Source organism: Labrus mixtus, chromosome 14 (assembly GCF_963584025.1).
Source record: "Labrus mixtus chromosome 14, fLabMix1.1, whole genome shotgun sequence".
Lineage (NCBI taxonomy): Eukaryota > Metazoa > Chordata > Actinopteri > Labriformes > Labridae > Labrus > Labrus mixtus.
The window spans coordinates 11,917,643-11,933,508 of record NC_083625.1 but is presented as its reverse complement, the minus strand read 5'-3'; the positions used below and the strand labels follow the sequence as shown (position 1 = coordinate 11,933,508).

Sequence of the window (15,866 nt, the reverse complement as noted above, 5' to 3'; positions counted from 1 at the left end):
GCAGATGGAGCACCAAATACATTATTCCAAAAAGAGAGATGAAACCTAGCTGCTTTGCAAATACAATGTTTAACCATCCCAGTCAGCCTCTAATGACTCTTGTCAGTGGAAAAACTTTTGTTTGTTGTCCTTCTTCTACCATATATGGGTGAAGGTGACTTGTCCTTTTGTTGTTGCTGTTCTTCGAGAATAATTCAAGTATTGTTGTGCTAAAAACTCCTATCTTTGAATAGAGATAAACAGAGACCTTTTGATTGATCTGCTTGTCCACAATAGAAAAAGTAGCCATATTTTTTTCACCTACATACATGTTTTGACATTGATTGTGTTCAGCTTTGTTGGACTTCTGATTCCATCAGAATGATGTTTTTGGCATTTATTTTCTATCCAACCAAAATCTTTTTCTATGGTACTGTGACATACCTTACCAAATGATCAAGATTTTTTTGGTTTATACCAATCTTTTGACAAAAGGATTTGATATCATCAAAGCTAATGTTCACCAGCTCAAACATACAGTAAAAAAACCCTAAAATGTGTTCATAGATGTTTGTTGTTTAAATGCTTCAAATTGAACTTAATGTAAATTGATTACTTCAAACAAGGATGAACAAATGTTGTTACTTTAAGTAGTGTATTGGCTCTTCTGTTTGTCTCCCTCTCTCCATGGTCCTGAAACATGTTAACATAGTCTTGCTGTCCCTTTGTTTACATATTTTTTGAGTCACATAACTTCACATCAGTCACATAACTTCAGAAACAACACAAATATCTGTAACCACTTAGCATCATCTTTGCAACTTCCTCCAGTACAGTATCAGTGATAATATTAAGCAACACCCAGTTAGCAAGTCAGCACATCTCAAGCACTGAGCACATTGCAATAATTAACTTCAGTGTGATCAGACTGTTTTTTTGCTTCCATTAATTCTTGTTTAAATGCAGTTCGTAAAGATGTGTGATAGTAATTTAAATATAACAGTTGATTGGGTTTTTTAATGTGGCAGTTTTTGATAGTGGATGTTTGCCAGTTTTGCTCAGGTTAAAAAAAAAAAGCTTTGATCGAAGGGGAAAAGAGGGTCATTTGTGGAAACACTTACAGGTTTTAAGAAAGGAGTTGTCTCCTTGACTGACAGCTTTGTCTCTTTCTGAATCTGAAGTGTTCCAATGAGCAATTCAGGTTTTGGAGTGTGCAATCTTCAGGAAAGGTGATAACAAAAATAGGAACAAAAGAACTTTCTTTTTATCGCTGCTCACACTTACCCTTGTGCAAATTGCCCTTTTATGCTGAAGTAAACACTGACCACCATCTACAGATTTGTTCAATTATTTTATTTTGCATAAAGCCAGCCTCATGATTTTTTATTTGATTGTTCAAATGGCAATGAAAATATGTTTGCAATTATGTGTGTAGGGTTATTTTCTTTGTTTGGGTTGAGCTGACATTTTTCTGTCTTTGCATGGGGATTTTTGTTCTTATAAGAATACACAAGTTTGTTTGTACAGATAGCACATGACAGGTAAGTAGTCTGCATTGGGGAAAAAAGCTTGCCATGGCACATTAAGGCAATAAAGCCGGAATTTACAGTTCTGTTGTTTTGATAAGGTCACTCATATTATAAAAACCCACCGCTGTCTATCAGGAATCAAATCAACGTGCAGCCTTGGATCATACTTTACAGCTGTCTGAAGAGTCTACAGCTCTGTCCTTCTCATGTTAATTATCCGAGTATAACATTTGAGACAGTGCCAAACCAGCATTGGCTTTCATGCTGATGAAACAACAACAGAGTGTATGCATGTGTGTGTGTCGTTGACTGTTTGTGAGTATTTCTCTGTTAAACTCAAATCCACTTGTCTTATTCTCACCTCCTTTCTGTCTGAACAGCTTCCTGCTGACCTCAATAAGATGCACTTAACTGACCACGCCCATCAGCAAGTGATGCACATGCCTCCCAGCCAATCAGGGTGCAGCATCGCAAGTGACTCGGGCAGCAGCAGTCTGTCAGATATTTATCAGGTGTGTACACTATTTCCTAATTGAATCATTTATTGAATCTATTTTAATCTGATATCAATGTAGAACAAAAGTCAAATCATGATATTAGCATCTCCTGTAGCTCTATGAAACCTCATGTTTTTTATGATTTATTTTGACATATGCCCTTTGACTTTTCCTGATTCCTTAGCATATGTGTTAAACATTCTCTGGTTGTTCAGGGTTACCTAAAATCCAGGTTGAAGTTTCATCTATCAATTTTGCAACAAGCCTGATTCCCTTCTCTTCTATGTACCTGTTGCATATGTGTCAGCCCTCTACAGCCCCTCCTCATGACCTGAGTGTCTCACTAATTATTGGGCACCAGTTGCGCATCCCGGTGATCACACAGCACATCCTGCTGTGAAAAAAAAAGGTCACATGCAGGAAATGAACTTAACCTTTCAGACATGGTCTATACCTTCCCATCACATATAGAAGCTATAACGTAGTCAGGTTAGCTCGGCTTATAACGATCATTTTTGCAAGAATTCCTTTAGGCTGCTTCCACGGGTCGATTTAATTAAAGAGAGGTACAGTAAGTTAGGTGTTAGAAACGTGTTTATAAGCAGTTCTACAGTCGAGTCATAATTTTAATTTGTATTAGGAATCTTTGCACATGAGACTTCAAACTCTACATTTAACAGCATATTAAAAAAATATGTATTTTTTAATATTGGGAAACATTCCATTTCCTCAAAGTGGAAGCGCAGACAGCATGTCGACCTTTAAAGATTTTGATTTAGTCCTTTACATTTTCAATATCATTTTTCAGAAAAAGACAATGAAGCATATACCAGCATTGCATCATAGCAGCAGGCCATCTTAATGCACAAGATATTATTGGCAGACCAAGGGATCTTTTAGTTATACTCAGTGTTACCTTTAGGCGACATTTCAAAGCATTCAGTAGCTCAGTGTGCTTTGGTATTAAATCCCTCTCCTGAGAGAAGGGCATTTAAACATCTACAAATCAATAATCCATAAAAGGGTACAAGACACGGCTGTCAACTCATCACTTTAAATCCCCCCTCTCTCCTAATCTCCCCTCTTTACACAACAAATTGTAATAAATGCCATCAACCTTTTAAATGATCTTGTAGCCTCGGCTCCTCTGCACTGGGTGCTGCAGTATTTTACTCTGCTATTCTCCTTCACAAACTGCACTTATTCCTCATATATTGTTATATGTATTCATAAGGAAGAGTTCTATTTAAAGACATGGTTAGCATTGTTAGCATTTCTCAATGAAATTTGAGGTCCGAACAAATGAATGAGCTTGTTACAAAAAATGAAGCTGTTGTATCAAGTGGCACTGCAGGTCACAAAACCGCTAAGCTAGTTGGAACTTGTTAGCATTCAGTGTGTTGGTATCTATCATTGATTCTCCTGAACAGAACTTTAAAAGACATTTTAAAACAATAATTCTGGACACACCATCCATTTTTTCCAAGTCAGGGGGCGAATACTGAGTACTGTACCGGTACCAGTGTGTAATCAAAAAGCTTTATGCCTTGTGTTCAAAAGACACTCTTTTATGTTCAAGGCAAGATCTGGCTTAACTTCAACAGTCAATTCCCTGCTTTGTAAAACCAAACATTACTGTTTTACTGTTATTAAGTGTTGCCGTAGCAAGCAAGAAATACTAACTAAATCTAACTGCTGGCACTCAAGCTTACAGTATAGGGGCGCCCATCTCATTACCTTTGAACAGAATAGTTGCCTAGTGTATTGGCACCAACGTTGGACAGACAGTCATAAAGTTCAAATTGTCAGAGAAATCTGTTTTGAGCACCAGATTAAAAAAAAAAAAATGGTGATATTAAAATTATTTTTTATATTTGGAACTAATGATTTCATAATTTTATCACACAAGTATGGGTGACGAAACACTGCCACATCAATATTTTGTCCCACCCCTCATTGACACTGACACCCAATCCAGTGATATCTAATTACATAAATGGGAATTGGAACATCCCTACTAAGGATAAAGTAATATAGAAGACAGTAAGATAGAGCAACATATACTAACTAAGACCCTGTCTCTTGTGCACTTCTGTCAGGGCTTAAAAGTAATAGTGCATGGAGCCTATGAGTTATAGAACCCATTGCAGCTATCAACTGAATCTCACAAATCCACCTGCATGCAATAGAAAACAGACTAAAATGACATCACTCAGACATTTTAACCTCCTCATGCACCTCAGCCTGTCGTATCTCATCAGTCTGTCTGCGACTGTTTGCAGATTGATGTAAGTCAAGTCAATAGAGGTCAGACGTTTAACACCTGAGACCTGATCTCTTCATCCTGAGATTAGATATTAATCACACGCTTCTGATCCCATCAGCTTGTCTCTGACCCGGTCCTGTGTTTGTTTACAGCTGTCTTGAAGAGCTGACCCACCAGTCGGCTGTGCTCCTCAGCTGTCAGAGCAGCAGACTCTTTTTGTCTGGGGTTTCTCTGAATCATTTTCCTCCTTTTTTTACTACTTTATCCACCAATCCAGAGTCTTTAACTTTTCTTATTCTAACCACTTCTAGTCTAAGTTCTCCTATCCTTCCCTTCGACTCTTTCCCTTTTTTACAACCCTCTGTTGTAAGTCCTTATCTATCATTCTATTTTCTTTTAGATGTTTTCCTCTGCTCCCCCCTCCCTTCTTCCATCATATATATCTGCTATATTCTGCACCGCTATGAATTCCTTTCTCGTTTTTGTCTCTGTCCTATATCTTTTATTCTGTCACAACGCTGTAGAATGTGGGGGTTTATGGGCAGATCCGTTGTCTCTCGTCTTGAGGAAAATGTCCTCCAGGTTCAAACTTGTTCAGAGACTGGGGGAGTTGGACTGAAAGAGCACATCCTGCATACTGAATGAACTAGACTCTCAAAACTCTGAAAGACTTGTCAGTGACAGAGTGTGACAGGAAAATTGCAGTGTTTGTCTTAGGATGGCACCACTGCTTCTTTTAAAACCATAATTCTCCACTTTCCAACCAAGTTTGAATTGAAGGCCATTATACTGCAAGAATATATCAACTGAGTATAGGACGGAGGATGGGTGTGAAGTGGACATCTGAAGAACTCAACCAAAACACTGATGGATGGAGGTGACTGGGGTGGAGGAGGGTCGCAACGATCCACGCTGAAACGGAAAACTGACAGAGCAGACAGGAAAACAGATTTAAAGTTAGGCAAGGGTGGGATGTTTGGTTGATATAGTTCTTGGTGAAATGAGGATGGATTATTACTTAAGAGGAAAACGCCCCTAATGAGCTGATTTCCAAGCAGGAAGAGACCGAGAGGAAGAGATCAATAAAGAAAGGGAGCAATGTGAATGAATGCTGACTTCATGAATGCAATGACTATGAAACACTCTTCCTGGTTGATCTTATGCAGAGCTACATTTCTACCGGTCAGAAAAAAAAATCAGGTTTGACCTTTTATTTTGGCAAAAAATATATATATATTTTTTCACCAGTCTATTTGTATCCATTGGGCCAAATTAAAAATATTTTGTGCAGAAAAGGACAGAGCTGAGCAGCTGGAGTTTTTCAAAAGCCCAACTTAATTTATGAAAACAAGTGTGAACCTGGGCCTGAACTCCCTGAAATCTCTTTGCCTTTGAGAAACCTATAAAACATCTTGGCCAGGTACCAAATCACTGCAGAACCTGAGCGCTTTATTAAATCATTGATTAAAGAGCTCCCTTTTCGTGGCTGGAATTTAACTTTTTACCCACAAGCTTCAACTGCTAATATAACAAACCAATCTAAATGAGTACCAGAAGATGTGTGTGAGAAGCATGTCCCTAAAATAATTTCCCTCGGGGATTAATAAAGTATATCAAAATTTAAAAAAAAAAGCAGTCTCATTGATGCCCAAAGCATAATATTCCTCTGTCATCCCTTATCCAAAATTGAAGGCTGTTTCTTTTCTAAGGGTAACACATGAACATTGTGACACGTGCAATCGTAGGAAAAAAAGGTTGATAGCTGCACCTGTTGTCTAATGGTGGGAAATTTAAACAGAATAGAAAAAAAGATGTAAATAATCAAACTACACACTGATAGAAATTCTATTTTAAACTGTAAACAGTTCTACACTGTTCTTTCAACCGCCAAAGGATTTGACAAGCGCGAGATGTTCTTCAAATGTAACAGTGCTCATATCGATCCTATAGTATCCCCTAACTGTTTTCTCAATGACAAAGCTAGACTCAGTACATGATATTAAATTGATCTCTATTATCACCTGTCATACCTAAAATAGACCGACTAAAACCATGGTCAGGTTTAAAATGTTGTCTGCGAAATAGGAAATCAACCATACCCAAATCAGTATAAATATTGTCATACTGGACTAAGCGGGATGAGTTTTGGATTGACAAAAGTTGTCATGTCTTAAGTCTATTTAAAAACAATATTGAGTAAATTAAAGCACTAAATGAATCCAAAGAATGTACAGAATAGGAGGTAAAAATCTGGATAAATCTGGCTTGACTATTTTCTTTGTCATATAAGCCCCACATGTACCTGCAGGAGCTAACAGATGGCTGCAGTGCTGCTACCACCACTGGAGAGCTCCTCTTTTCACCTCTCAGGTTGAAGGTTCAGTTCCCTCCTGACCCATAAACCCCTCTGCCCACCATCTGTCTGCCCCTGCACAGAAGGAACATGGGGGAATATGAATCATTAGTGTTGGATTTGAATAGTTGGCTGATCGCCTCTGATTTTTAGTTTGAGACCTTGTGGGAGAGAGAAGAGAGTTAGCTCAGGGTCACAGGTACGGTTGCTTAATCCAAGGTTATTTATTCCTGCTTTTGTGTGGATGATCACTGAAAATTCAAAGAGAAAAGAGGGGAAATGGAAAACAGCTTATGATTAGAGGGTGTATGTTGTTACTAATAATGATGGTTGATTAATAACCATTGAACAAATTGTCAGTACTGAAATAAAAGGAAACATGTCAGTTCAAAGATTATCACTTTAGTACCTTATTCCAAGTGCTTTTCCACAACCTTGAGAACTTCAGTTTATCTTGTGCCTTATTTCATATTCACATAATTAGGCAGTTTCTTTTTTTGTTTTATGATGTGATTTCAATCAGCCACCATCAAAGATTTGGTCAAATTCTTTAAACAGGAATGACCCCTTCAGATGAGTCATCTAGTTTCTTCACAGACTTTCTATTTTCTCTCGTTTCTTTACTCTCTTTAAACCTGTGCCTACATCTCAACTGTCTTTGCTGCAGGCCACGGAGAGCGAGCTGGGAGATGTCGACCTGTCCGGACTTCCAGAGGCTGCAGTGGACAGCGAGGAAGAGGAGGAGGAAGACGAGGACCTGGAAAGAGCTTCAGACACCCTTCTGGGCCGAGACCTGGTCAGGGAGTGTCTGGAGAAAGACCCAGCCGACCGCAATGACGACGACATTGGTCAGTCCATCTCTTCTTTCTTAATCTTAAACTTTTATTTACTTTTAAGGGTGTGACTAACGCCTCGATTACCCTGCATGCTAATTACTCCACTGACTGTCAGTTTTCTATTATTAGACTAAATGAACAAAGGATTGAGCCCTCAGGAACAGCATGTATCATTCAGTGTGCAGAGGGGTGCTACATAAACCGCCCTCTTACAGAAAAGACCCCGCACAGTGGTATCTAAACACCAGTGCCCTTCCCGTGTGCAATCAGAGAGGCGACCTCATTAGTGGAACACAGCGGGGTCCGGGAGGAGAAGGTGACTACATCAGAGAGCTGAGGGAAGCTGTAAAGGCTCGACCTACTGTGTCGCTGCTGGGAGCACGGCCTCTTGTGGCCTTCACCAGCGAAGCGTCACACTGCTCATTCAGAGGAAAGAGATGAGATGTAGGAGGACGAGGAGGATAGGGATGAATGAAACATATCAAAGTAATAGAAAATGTACATTTCAAAACATCAATTTGGCGTGCGTCTTCAATCCTTTTTCTAAGTAAATAGGAAGACATTCTCAGATTGTTTTCCTGTTGGTTCCTAACCTTGGTGCCGGGTTTTGGACACATGAAGAAAATATCACCATGAAGAAATCATTTCTGCTCGGCAAAATGAGGCATATTTTTCTAAACATCTGAATAATTTTGCCAAACTTTTAAACATCTGGCTTTAGAATGTCCTGAATAACTCCCTGAGCCATGTCTCATGTCGACCAAAGAGTTGGAGAGAGAGGAGTAAGACAGGTAATAACAGCGGGTGAGTTAAAGTGGAGCTTCAGGTCCAGGATGCAGAATGTGCAGGTTGGGGTTAGGTCACTCTGCCCCCTGACACGGAGCAGAGGGAGTATACAGAAGTATACAGTAAGAACAGAGAAGAAGTAGGAGATTTTCTCATTAGACAGGAAGATAAGAAGCACAGAGAGTATACGCTGATCTGATAAGATTATGCTTCATGTTGGAATTGACAGTAGCCCTGATACATGTGAATGAGAACCATTTGATTTGTTTTGGAAATGCTGGTGGTCCGTTAGTGGGAAAATCAATAGGTGTTTTAGCCTCACACAACTGGGAAGAATTGCTTTCGATGCACGAGTTAAAGAGTGCAAGTTAAAGAGCATCGATGTAACCTTGTCAGAGTTTTATTTATATTCTAATTGCTTTCTTGTCTCCTCTTTTTGCCCTTTGGGCCCAACAGAGCAACTACTGGAGTTCATGCACCAACTGCCAGCCTTTGCCAACATGACCATGTCTGTGCGCAGAGACCTGTGTAGCGTCATGGTGTTTGAGGTGGTGGAGCAGGCTGGCACAGTCATACTGCACCACAAACAGGAGGTATGATTACACTAATATTACAGAGGTGTGTCAAAGTAACTGAGAACGTGTCATGTCAGAGTCTGAGCATGTTTTTTTAAATGAATGTGTTAAATACTTTTGAGATAATAGTTAATGCTGTTACCAGATTTTTTTATTTGAATGATACCAGTCCATCTGTTTTTCCCACATACATAAACCACAAAATATGTTTTTTGTTTTTTTTACTTTATCAGCTTCATTCACAAAAGGAAACTTTCTTTAAAATGTAATGCAGAAGGTCGTTATATAGGCAAAAACAAAATGCATGCTGGCTCACTGATTCTAGATAAGCTGGTTGACTTCATCACATTAGAAGAGTCTCACATTGTCTGTCAAACACTATAGTGACCATTAAAAAAAAACATTAAAAAGTGTTAAAAAATTATAAAATTTGAAGAAACTGAACAAAAAAAGCCCAAAAGTACACGAAAGAGCACAATTCTTCAACAATCTCAACTCTATCACAGGCTTATTCACGTACCCAAACTGTAGTTTGCTAAAGTGACGGCCCTGTCAATCACCTGAGATGCTACATGGCTAATTAATTAAGTTACATGCCTGAGAAACAGGAGCTCTGTCATGGCTGTTTGGTTACACGGAGCAGCATTAAATCCGACAGGGTGATAAATGGCAATGAACTGCCAGATGCCAAGCTCTAGGAGGATTGAAAACCACGTCAGCATGACAACCAAACACACACATATACACGTATGTAGAGTGTGCATTGTATGGATGTCTGTGCATCCATACTGTCTGCGTCTAGTCGCGGTGATTGACAGGTCTTCTTCGCTCATGTCTGTCTCTCTGTGGACTTGCATTGAAGGTCAAAGAGAAGCACTTGTCTCCTCTCACAAGGGACCATAACTCTGCTAAGTGAGCTAGAAAGCGTTGGGACATTAAAAAAAAGAGTCTAAAGTGTTCTAACTGAATTAAAAAAGCCCGGTTGAGTGTTTCAGAGGACAGAAAGTGTCTAGGGAGCTAGCATAGAGCAGTCAGAAGAATACAGCAAAGAGTAAAACCTATTAGCTTTCTTTTATAACCATTCTATAAGGTATGAAACAAACAAATAAGGTTTTACTCACATTTGCATGCTATCATAAATAATCAAAATGTATAGGTATATTATAAATGCTACGAGGGGTGTTGAATTCACTTTACACAACACTTTACTGAAATAGCCTCTCAAGGACTTTTGTGCTCAACTTATATGTGGTTGTCGACCTTACCTCACCTTTCTTATTACCATTTCATCACCGCTGAGAAATACAGAGATTGTTAGGCTGACTGGAAGAAAGAGAAACTGATCAGCAGACAGTGAAGAGCACTGAGAGAATGAGATATTTGCAGGCTGAGAAACAGTGAGGGAATGAAAAGGCAATGAGGAGGAAATATCAGTTATAGTTTCGGAGGGAGCTCCGGGCTTGTTTGCCCCCCCCCCCCCCCCCCCCCCTCCAGTCGCTCACACCGGGGACGAATGGATTGGTATATTATGCCTGCCAGCATTTCCTTTTCAAAGAGCTGCCACTAGAGACACAATACCTCTTCACTATCATTCTCAACCCTCACACAACCCACATTATGCTCACAATAGACTAAATGTCACGTAGTAATAATGGAGCTATTTAAGCAGTCATCCTCATGCGGCTGTGTAAGGCCCATTGGTTGGATTGTGCCTCTAATTTTAAGTGCTTCAAAGTTATCATAGATATTACATTTGGGTGATATCCACTGTGTTCTTTGTGACCTAATGATTTGGAAAAAAAGGACAGCAAGCAAATTTGCAGTAGGCAAAATTATTTCATTACAACTTTGGCTGAAATGGCTAACTTTGGCTTGCTAATAATGACAGACTAATGTAGTTTTAGAGATCTAAAACTTAGTGTGTCTCAGAGAGCCCGTTGTATTTATTATTTTAAAACTACACATTATCAAAATCAACCGACAGATTAAGGCAAGCTAGATATGCACTTTCCAGTAACTCCTTACCCACTTTAATGCATTTTTGTTTATCTCATGCAATAGTCAAATTAAAGGTCAAATAATGGATTCCCTTTCAACCAGTTTAAATAAATCTCAAAACTCACCAAAACATGTCTGTGAAGTTTCTTGCTAAAAAATCCGCTCTATATTTGATCATCTGCTCAGAACAGACTGTTTCTGTGTCTGTAGCTTTAAATGCAAATGAGCTGTGTCTGACCACGCCCCTCTGGAAGGGCTTAGGTGGCTTGGGCTTTCTCGCTCCATGCCCAATTGTTATCAGTGAGAAGACGGTCTCAGAGGGCAGAACAAACCCCAAACTGTGGGAGCGTCACCCACCTGGGGGAGGGGTTACTGCCCTTTGTGATGTCATGAAGGGAAAATCTCCAAACAGCCTGTTTGAGCACACATTTTCTGAAAAGTGGAGCAGGTATAAGACAGAGAGGATGGTACTTTCTCATAATTGGGGGGTTTGTAGACAGACTAGATACACATATTAGTGTTTAAAAAACGTTTAGTGTTTAAGTGTTTAAAATGAATTTTGCATAATATATGACCTTAACTTCAACAAAAATATTGAAAATACTGAAAGATATTGAATTGAAACTACAGGATTTTGATTTAGCTGTAGAAAAACATTGTCTGGGAACCTGACTGAAGAGCAATAAGAGGGTCCATACGCAAGCATTTATAACCTTAGTATGACTTGTGTAGATTTTAAAAAATATTGGTTTTGTGTGCGTGATCATTTAAAAAATGTCTTCTTTCTTTATCTTGTGTGCAGCTCGACCTCTGGTATGTTATCCTGAATGGAGCCGTGGAGATCAGCCATCCAGAGGGGAGAATGGAGACTCTCTGCATGGGCAACAGTTTTGGCATCTCACCGTCGCTGGACAAACAGTACATGAACGGAGAAGTTCGCACCAAAGGGGACGACAGCCAGGTGACAAAAGTTTGACAAACACAAAAAAATACATTTCAGAGTGTTAACGTTTAAGTTTACTGAAAAAGAATACATGTCTTTCACAATTGCTCAAAATGGCAACTAAGAGAAATGTTTGTCAAAGTGCAGCCAAAGAAAAGTTTAGCGTTTGAAATCAACAAAATGTTAGTTCACATTTACAAAACCTTGCTTGCATTACTTTTGAGGTAGTTCTACATGTTGATTATCTGGGTGGTTATTTCAGTCCCAGGCCGACAGTACATTACCATGGTGTGGTTTTAGATATAGCCTTTCAGGTTTTCTACAGAAAGCCATGCTTGATATAGAGCTAGGAGGTGAGTTCACGAAGGTTAAAGCAGCCTAGCAAGTACTTGTGGTAACAGCCCCTCTGTTTATACTGACCAGCTTCTAAATCGCACACATTGTTTCCTGTCTCCTGAGGAAGTTGCAGTGGTCGAGCTAGTGAGCCAAATGCAGAAATTGATGATTTCGTCAAGGGAAGCACAGCGAGTGACAGTGCTGTAGGGTAGTGACAAGTCATGTCTTGGTGTTTGACTTCAATGAGATGAAACGTGTTCGTTTAGCTCTAGTTGTAGTAAAGGATGCTTTTTCTGAATGGCTACCTGAAAGGGTTCTGGACGACGATAGGTGCTTCAATTGAGCCGTGTTTGATTGATTGTAGTTAGTGTGAGACATAGCAAGTGTTGGATCTTCCTTCCTTCCTTCATTTGTCAGTCCCTCCCATGCCTCTCTCTACCGCCGCTAATGCTTCTGCTGTGCTGTTGTTTGAGTACCCGTTTGTGGTGCCCAGCAGTGTTTTGCTCTACTACAAGTTCACCCGCTGTCCTCATGTCATCCTCGACCAGTTTGTGTGCATCGCCCAGGAGGACTACTGGAGAATCCTCAACCATGTGGAGAAGAACACGCACAAGGTGGAGGAGGAGGGAGAGATTGTGATGGTGAAGGAGCACCGGGAGCTTGACCGCAGCGGGACCAGAAAGGGACATATTGTCATCAAGGTCAGTGACTCTAAATGTTTAACTTAGGTGGTGTTCGATTTTTAGGGAACCGGAGTTAAAAAAAAAAAAAATCTGCCAGAAAGCATTTTGCTGTTCTGCAACTCCTCCAGCCCCCAAAGGTTTCTGTTCTTTATCCGGACTGGCCTCTGACAAAAATCAATAAAGAGACACTGTTTTCATCTCTACAAATTTCAAATCCATTTAGGATCGCATCAGGTTGAAACATAAGGTGAGGTTCGAGCAGTTTTTCCCCATGATCAAACTTTTGTTAGTTTACTTGACTATGAAATATGTTTAACCATGTTCAAGATAATATACTGGACTAGAAGAGACGGACGGCAACAAGAGCCTGGGGGTTAATAAGAATGTAACACTAAGCTTGAACCAACTTTTCAAATCATTCTTATGCACATCAAAACGCTTCGGATTGATTTTGATACCACCTCATTATGAATCGATCATGTCCTTGCAGACAATATCTGGCAAAAACATCAATGCAGCTACTCTGCGAGTTTTCAGTGCATTGTTGAGAGGCACCGTTTCGACTATTAGTGTTTACCGGAGCATTTTCTTGTTCGCTACATTGCAAAGCGCTCCAAAGCCTTTTGATCTTCCTCCCCGAGCCTTCGGAAGGCAGCCAGGTATTGATCCGATAATGGGCCTGAATGATTCTCTTGGCCACTGCTCCGAGGAAAGGCTGTTGTTTCCCAAAAAGCACATCCAGTGGAGATGAGTCAATTCACAAGTGTTACCATTTCCGCTTCAGTTTTTGGCTTTTGTTCTTTTTGTGTCAGACAGAAATGGAGGCCTTTCTAGTTTCTGTTCCTTGTTAAATGAATCGTTTCCCCCAGAAACCTCTGCTCCCATAACTTTAACAAACTTGCTGAAACCACAAGAGGCTTACACAACTTTTATGTGACTTGGACATTGTATAACTTCTGCCAGTGAATGAAATTAAAGGTCCTGACAAAGAAATAAAAAAACAGAAGATTTACTTTGACACAAATACATAAAATAGCTCCACGACAAAAGCTATTCTGTGTGCGTGTGCGTACCTGTGTGCGTGTCTGCATGCTTGTGGTTGTGTTTTGTATTTTACTGCACATACCCCTTTTTTATTGACAGGAGACTGACAGCTCAGTTCAATAGCAGCATCTTTAAAGTTTATGTCCTTGTCACTTTTATGATCAATGTGGGCATAATATATGCAAATTGGTGTGTGAAAGTGTTCTTGTTCCTTCCTGCTTCAATGTATGTTTGTGTGCTTCTGCATGGGAACACTTGTGTAGTGTGTGTCTGTAGAGATTATGTTCTCCCCTGTGTCATTTCAGCTGTCTTCCATGGTAATGTATGACTGTATGTTTTTTTATGTATCATTATGTGAAATTGTGTATATATTTTTCACCTCCAGGGAACCCCTGAGCGATTGATCATGCACCTGGTGGAGGAGCCTTCGGTGGTGGACCCCACCTACATCGAGGACTTCCTGCTGACCTACAGGACCTTCCTGTCAAATCCAATGGATGTCGGCAAGAAGCTGCTGGAGTGGTTCCAGGTGGACAGCCTGCGGGACACAGTGAGTATTTGTGTGCGTGCGTGTGTGTGTGTGTTTGTGTGCATGTGTGTGTGTGTGTGTGTGTGTGTTTGTGTGTGAAACCTTAGACATTAAAGGTCAAGTGGGATGGGGGAGGTTAAGGTGTTTTATGTTTGCAGCTTGTAATAATGGTCCTTATGCCCCTTTAAGCACTTGTAATGTTTTGTATTGATGCATGTTGATCAAAATTCCTGTGTTGTGCCGCTCACATGCCGCTCAATACAAGAGTTCTGCCAGCTCAGCCGTCCTTGAGCCACGACAGCAGCGATTTTTCTTCATACCTGACACTCCTGTTGTCCATAACTGTTTTAACCTAAGATTAGTCCTGTGCTGTCAATAGTCTTTATGTGGTTGTCGTTCGGGCTTATGATCTCCAGCTCCTTTAAACAGGTTCTAATCCTTTACAGAACAAGCTGATAGAAAGTCACAAGATGTAGAATAGAGGGGGAGAATGATGGCGTGAGGTTGGAAAAATGTTACACAAGAGTAATTTTTGTAGAAATATTTGTTTTGGGATGCCATTTACTTTTAGATTTTTATTCTAATGATCTTGGTGGTAAAAAAATCAGTCAACCGGCTATTTAAATGTTTCTCTACAGCACATGATAATTAAATAGCCCCCCTGCTGTTTTTCATGTCTTACTTGCTAGTTTATTTTACTGGCCTTTACAGCAAATAAAGACTGATCTATAACTGGAGTTTAAACAAAAATCTGACCATTGAAGTTTCATTTCTGGAGTTTTAAATTTTTTTTACAATAATTTAACACTATAAATATTTATTTTCTAATGTGTGCAGTTTAACATCACCATCACAGGGTGATTCAGTAGTGCTGCCCTCATGTTGCTAACCAATTAGCCTCTTAAAGTCTCCATGTGCAACTACCAGCTCCCAGAGCCCTGCTAGGTAGTTTAATATGAACTCTGACCTGCACCATTAGCATTCTGCAAGAGTTCAAAGTCAAAGCCGCTCATACTTAATAGTTTAAGAACCGGAGGAAGGAGGAACTGTACAGCGGAATAAGTTTCTTATTGTTTCTCACAGGTTACAAGAATTGTGCTGCTTTGGGTCAACAACCACTTCAATGACTTTGAGGGTGACCCAGCCATGACACACTTCCTGGAGGAATTTGAGAAACTTCTAGAAGTGACTGTAAGATCAATTGTCAATCGAAAATACTGCACCGTATTTCATTTTAAACTCATTGAATCTGTTATTGTATTTTACCAGTACTCATTTTAAACTGCTTAGTACATTTAAAGTTTAAGATCAAGAGTCCAACCTGTAGTGCATGTCTTGTCAGAAAAGTAGATTAAATCAAACAATACATGTGTTCAATCATGTATCCTCTCATGTAGAAACAGCTGCTTTAAAATCAGCTTAAGCATTTACTCTCAGCTTAGGAGACAAAAAAAAGCCAATTTAAATGCGAGACTGTTGCGCACAATCATGTTCTCATTTTTTTCCCTCCTT

At 39.8% G+C, this 15,866-nt stretch overlaps 1 protein-coding gene across 11 annotated transcripts in view; it reads left to right on the top strand.

Annotated features, from left to right (window-relative positions):
• Nucleotides 1-15,866, top strand: part of LOC132988017 (rap guanine nucleotide exchange factor 6-like) — a 141,831-nt gene that overhangs the window by 88,641 nt on the left and 37,324 nt on the right. For all 11 annotated transcript variants that reach the window (XM_061055088.1, XM_061055090.1, XM_061055093.1 and 8 more), the window contains 7 exons: nt 1,889-2,020; nt 7,292-7,472; nt 8,703-8,839; nt 11,622-11,780; nt 12,647-12,799; nt 14,211-14,375; nt 15,438-15,545. In XM_061055088.1, coding sequence (XP_060911071.1) covers nt 1,889-2,020; nt 7,292-7,472; nt 8,703-8,839; nt 11,622-11,780; nt 12,647-12,799; nt 14,211-14,375; nt 15,438-15,545 — 1,035 coding nt within the window. The remainder of the gene's footprint in view (nt 1-1,888; nt 2,021-7,291; nt 7,473-8,702; nt 8,840-11,621; nt 11,781-12,646; nt 12,800-14,210; nt 14,376-15,437; nt 15,546-15,866) is intronic.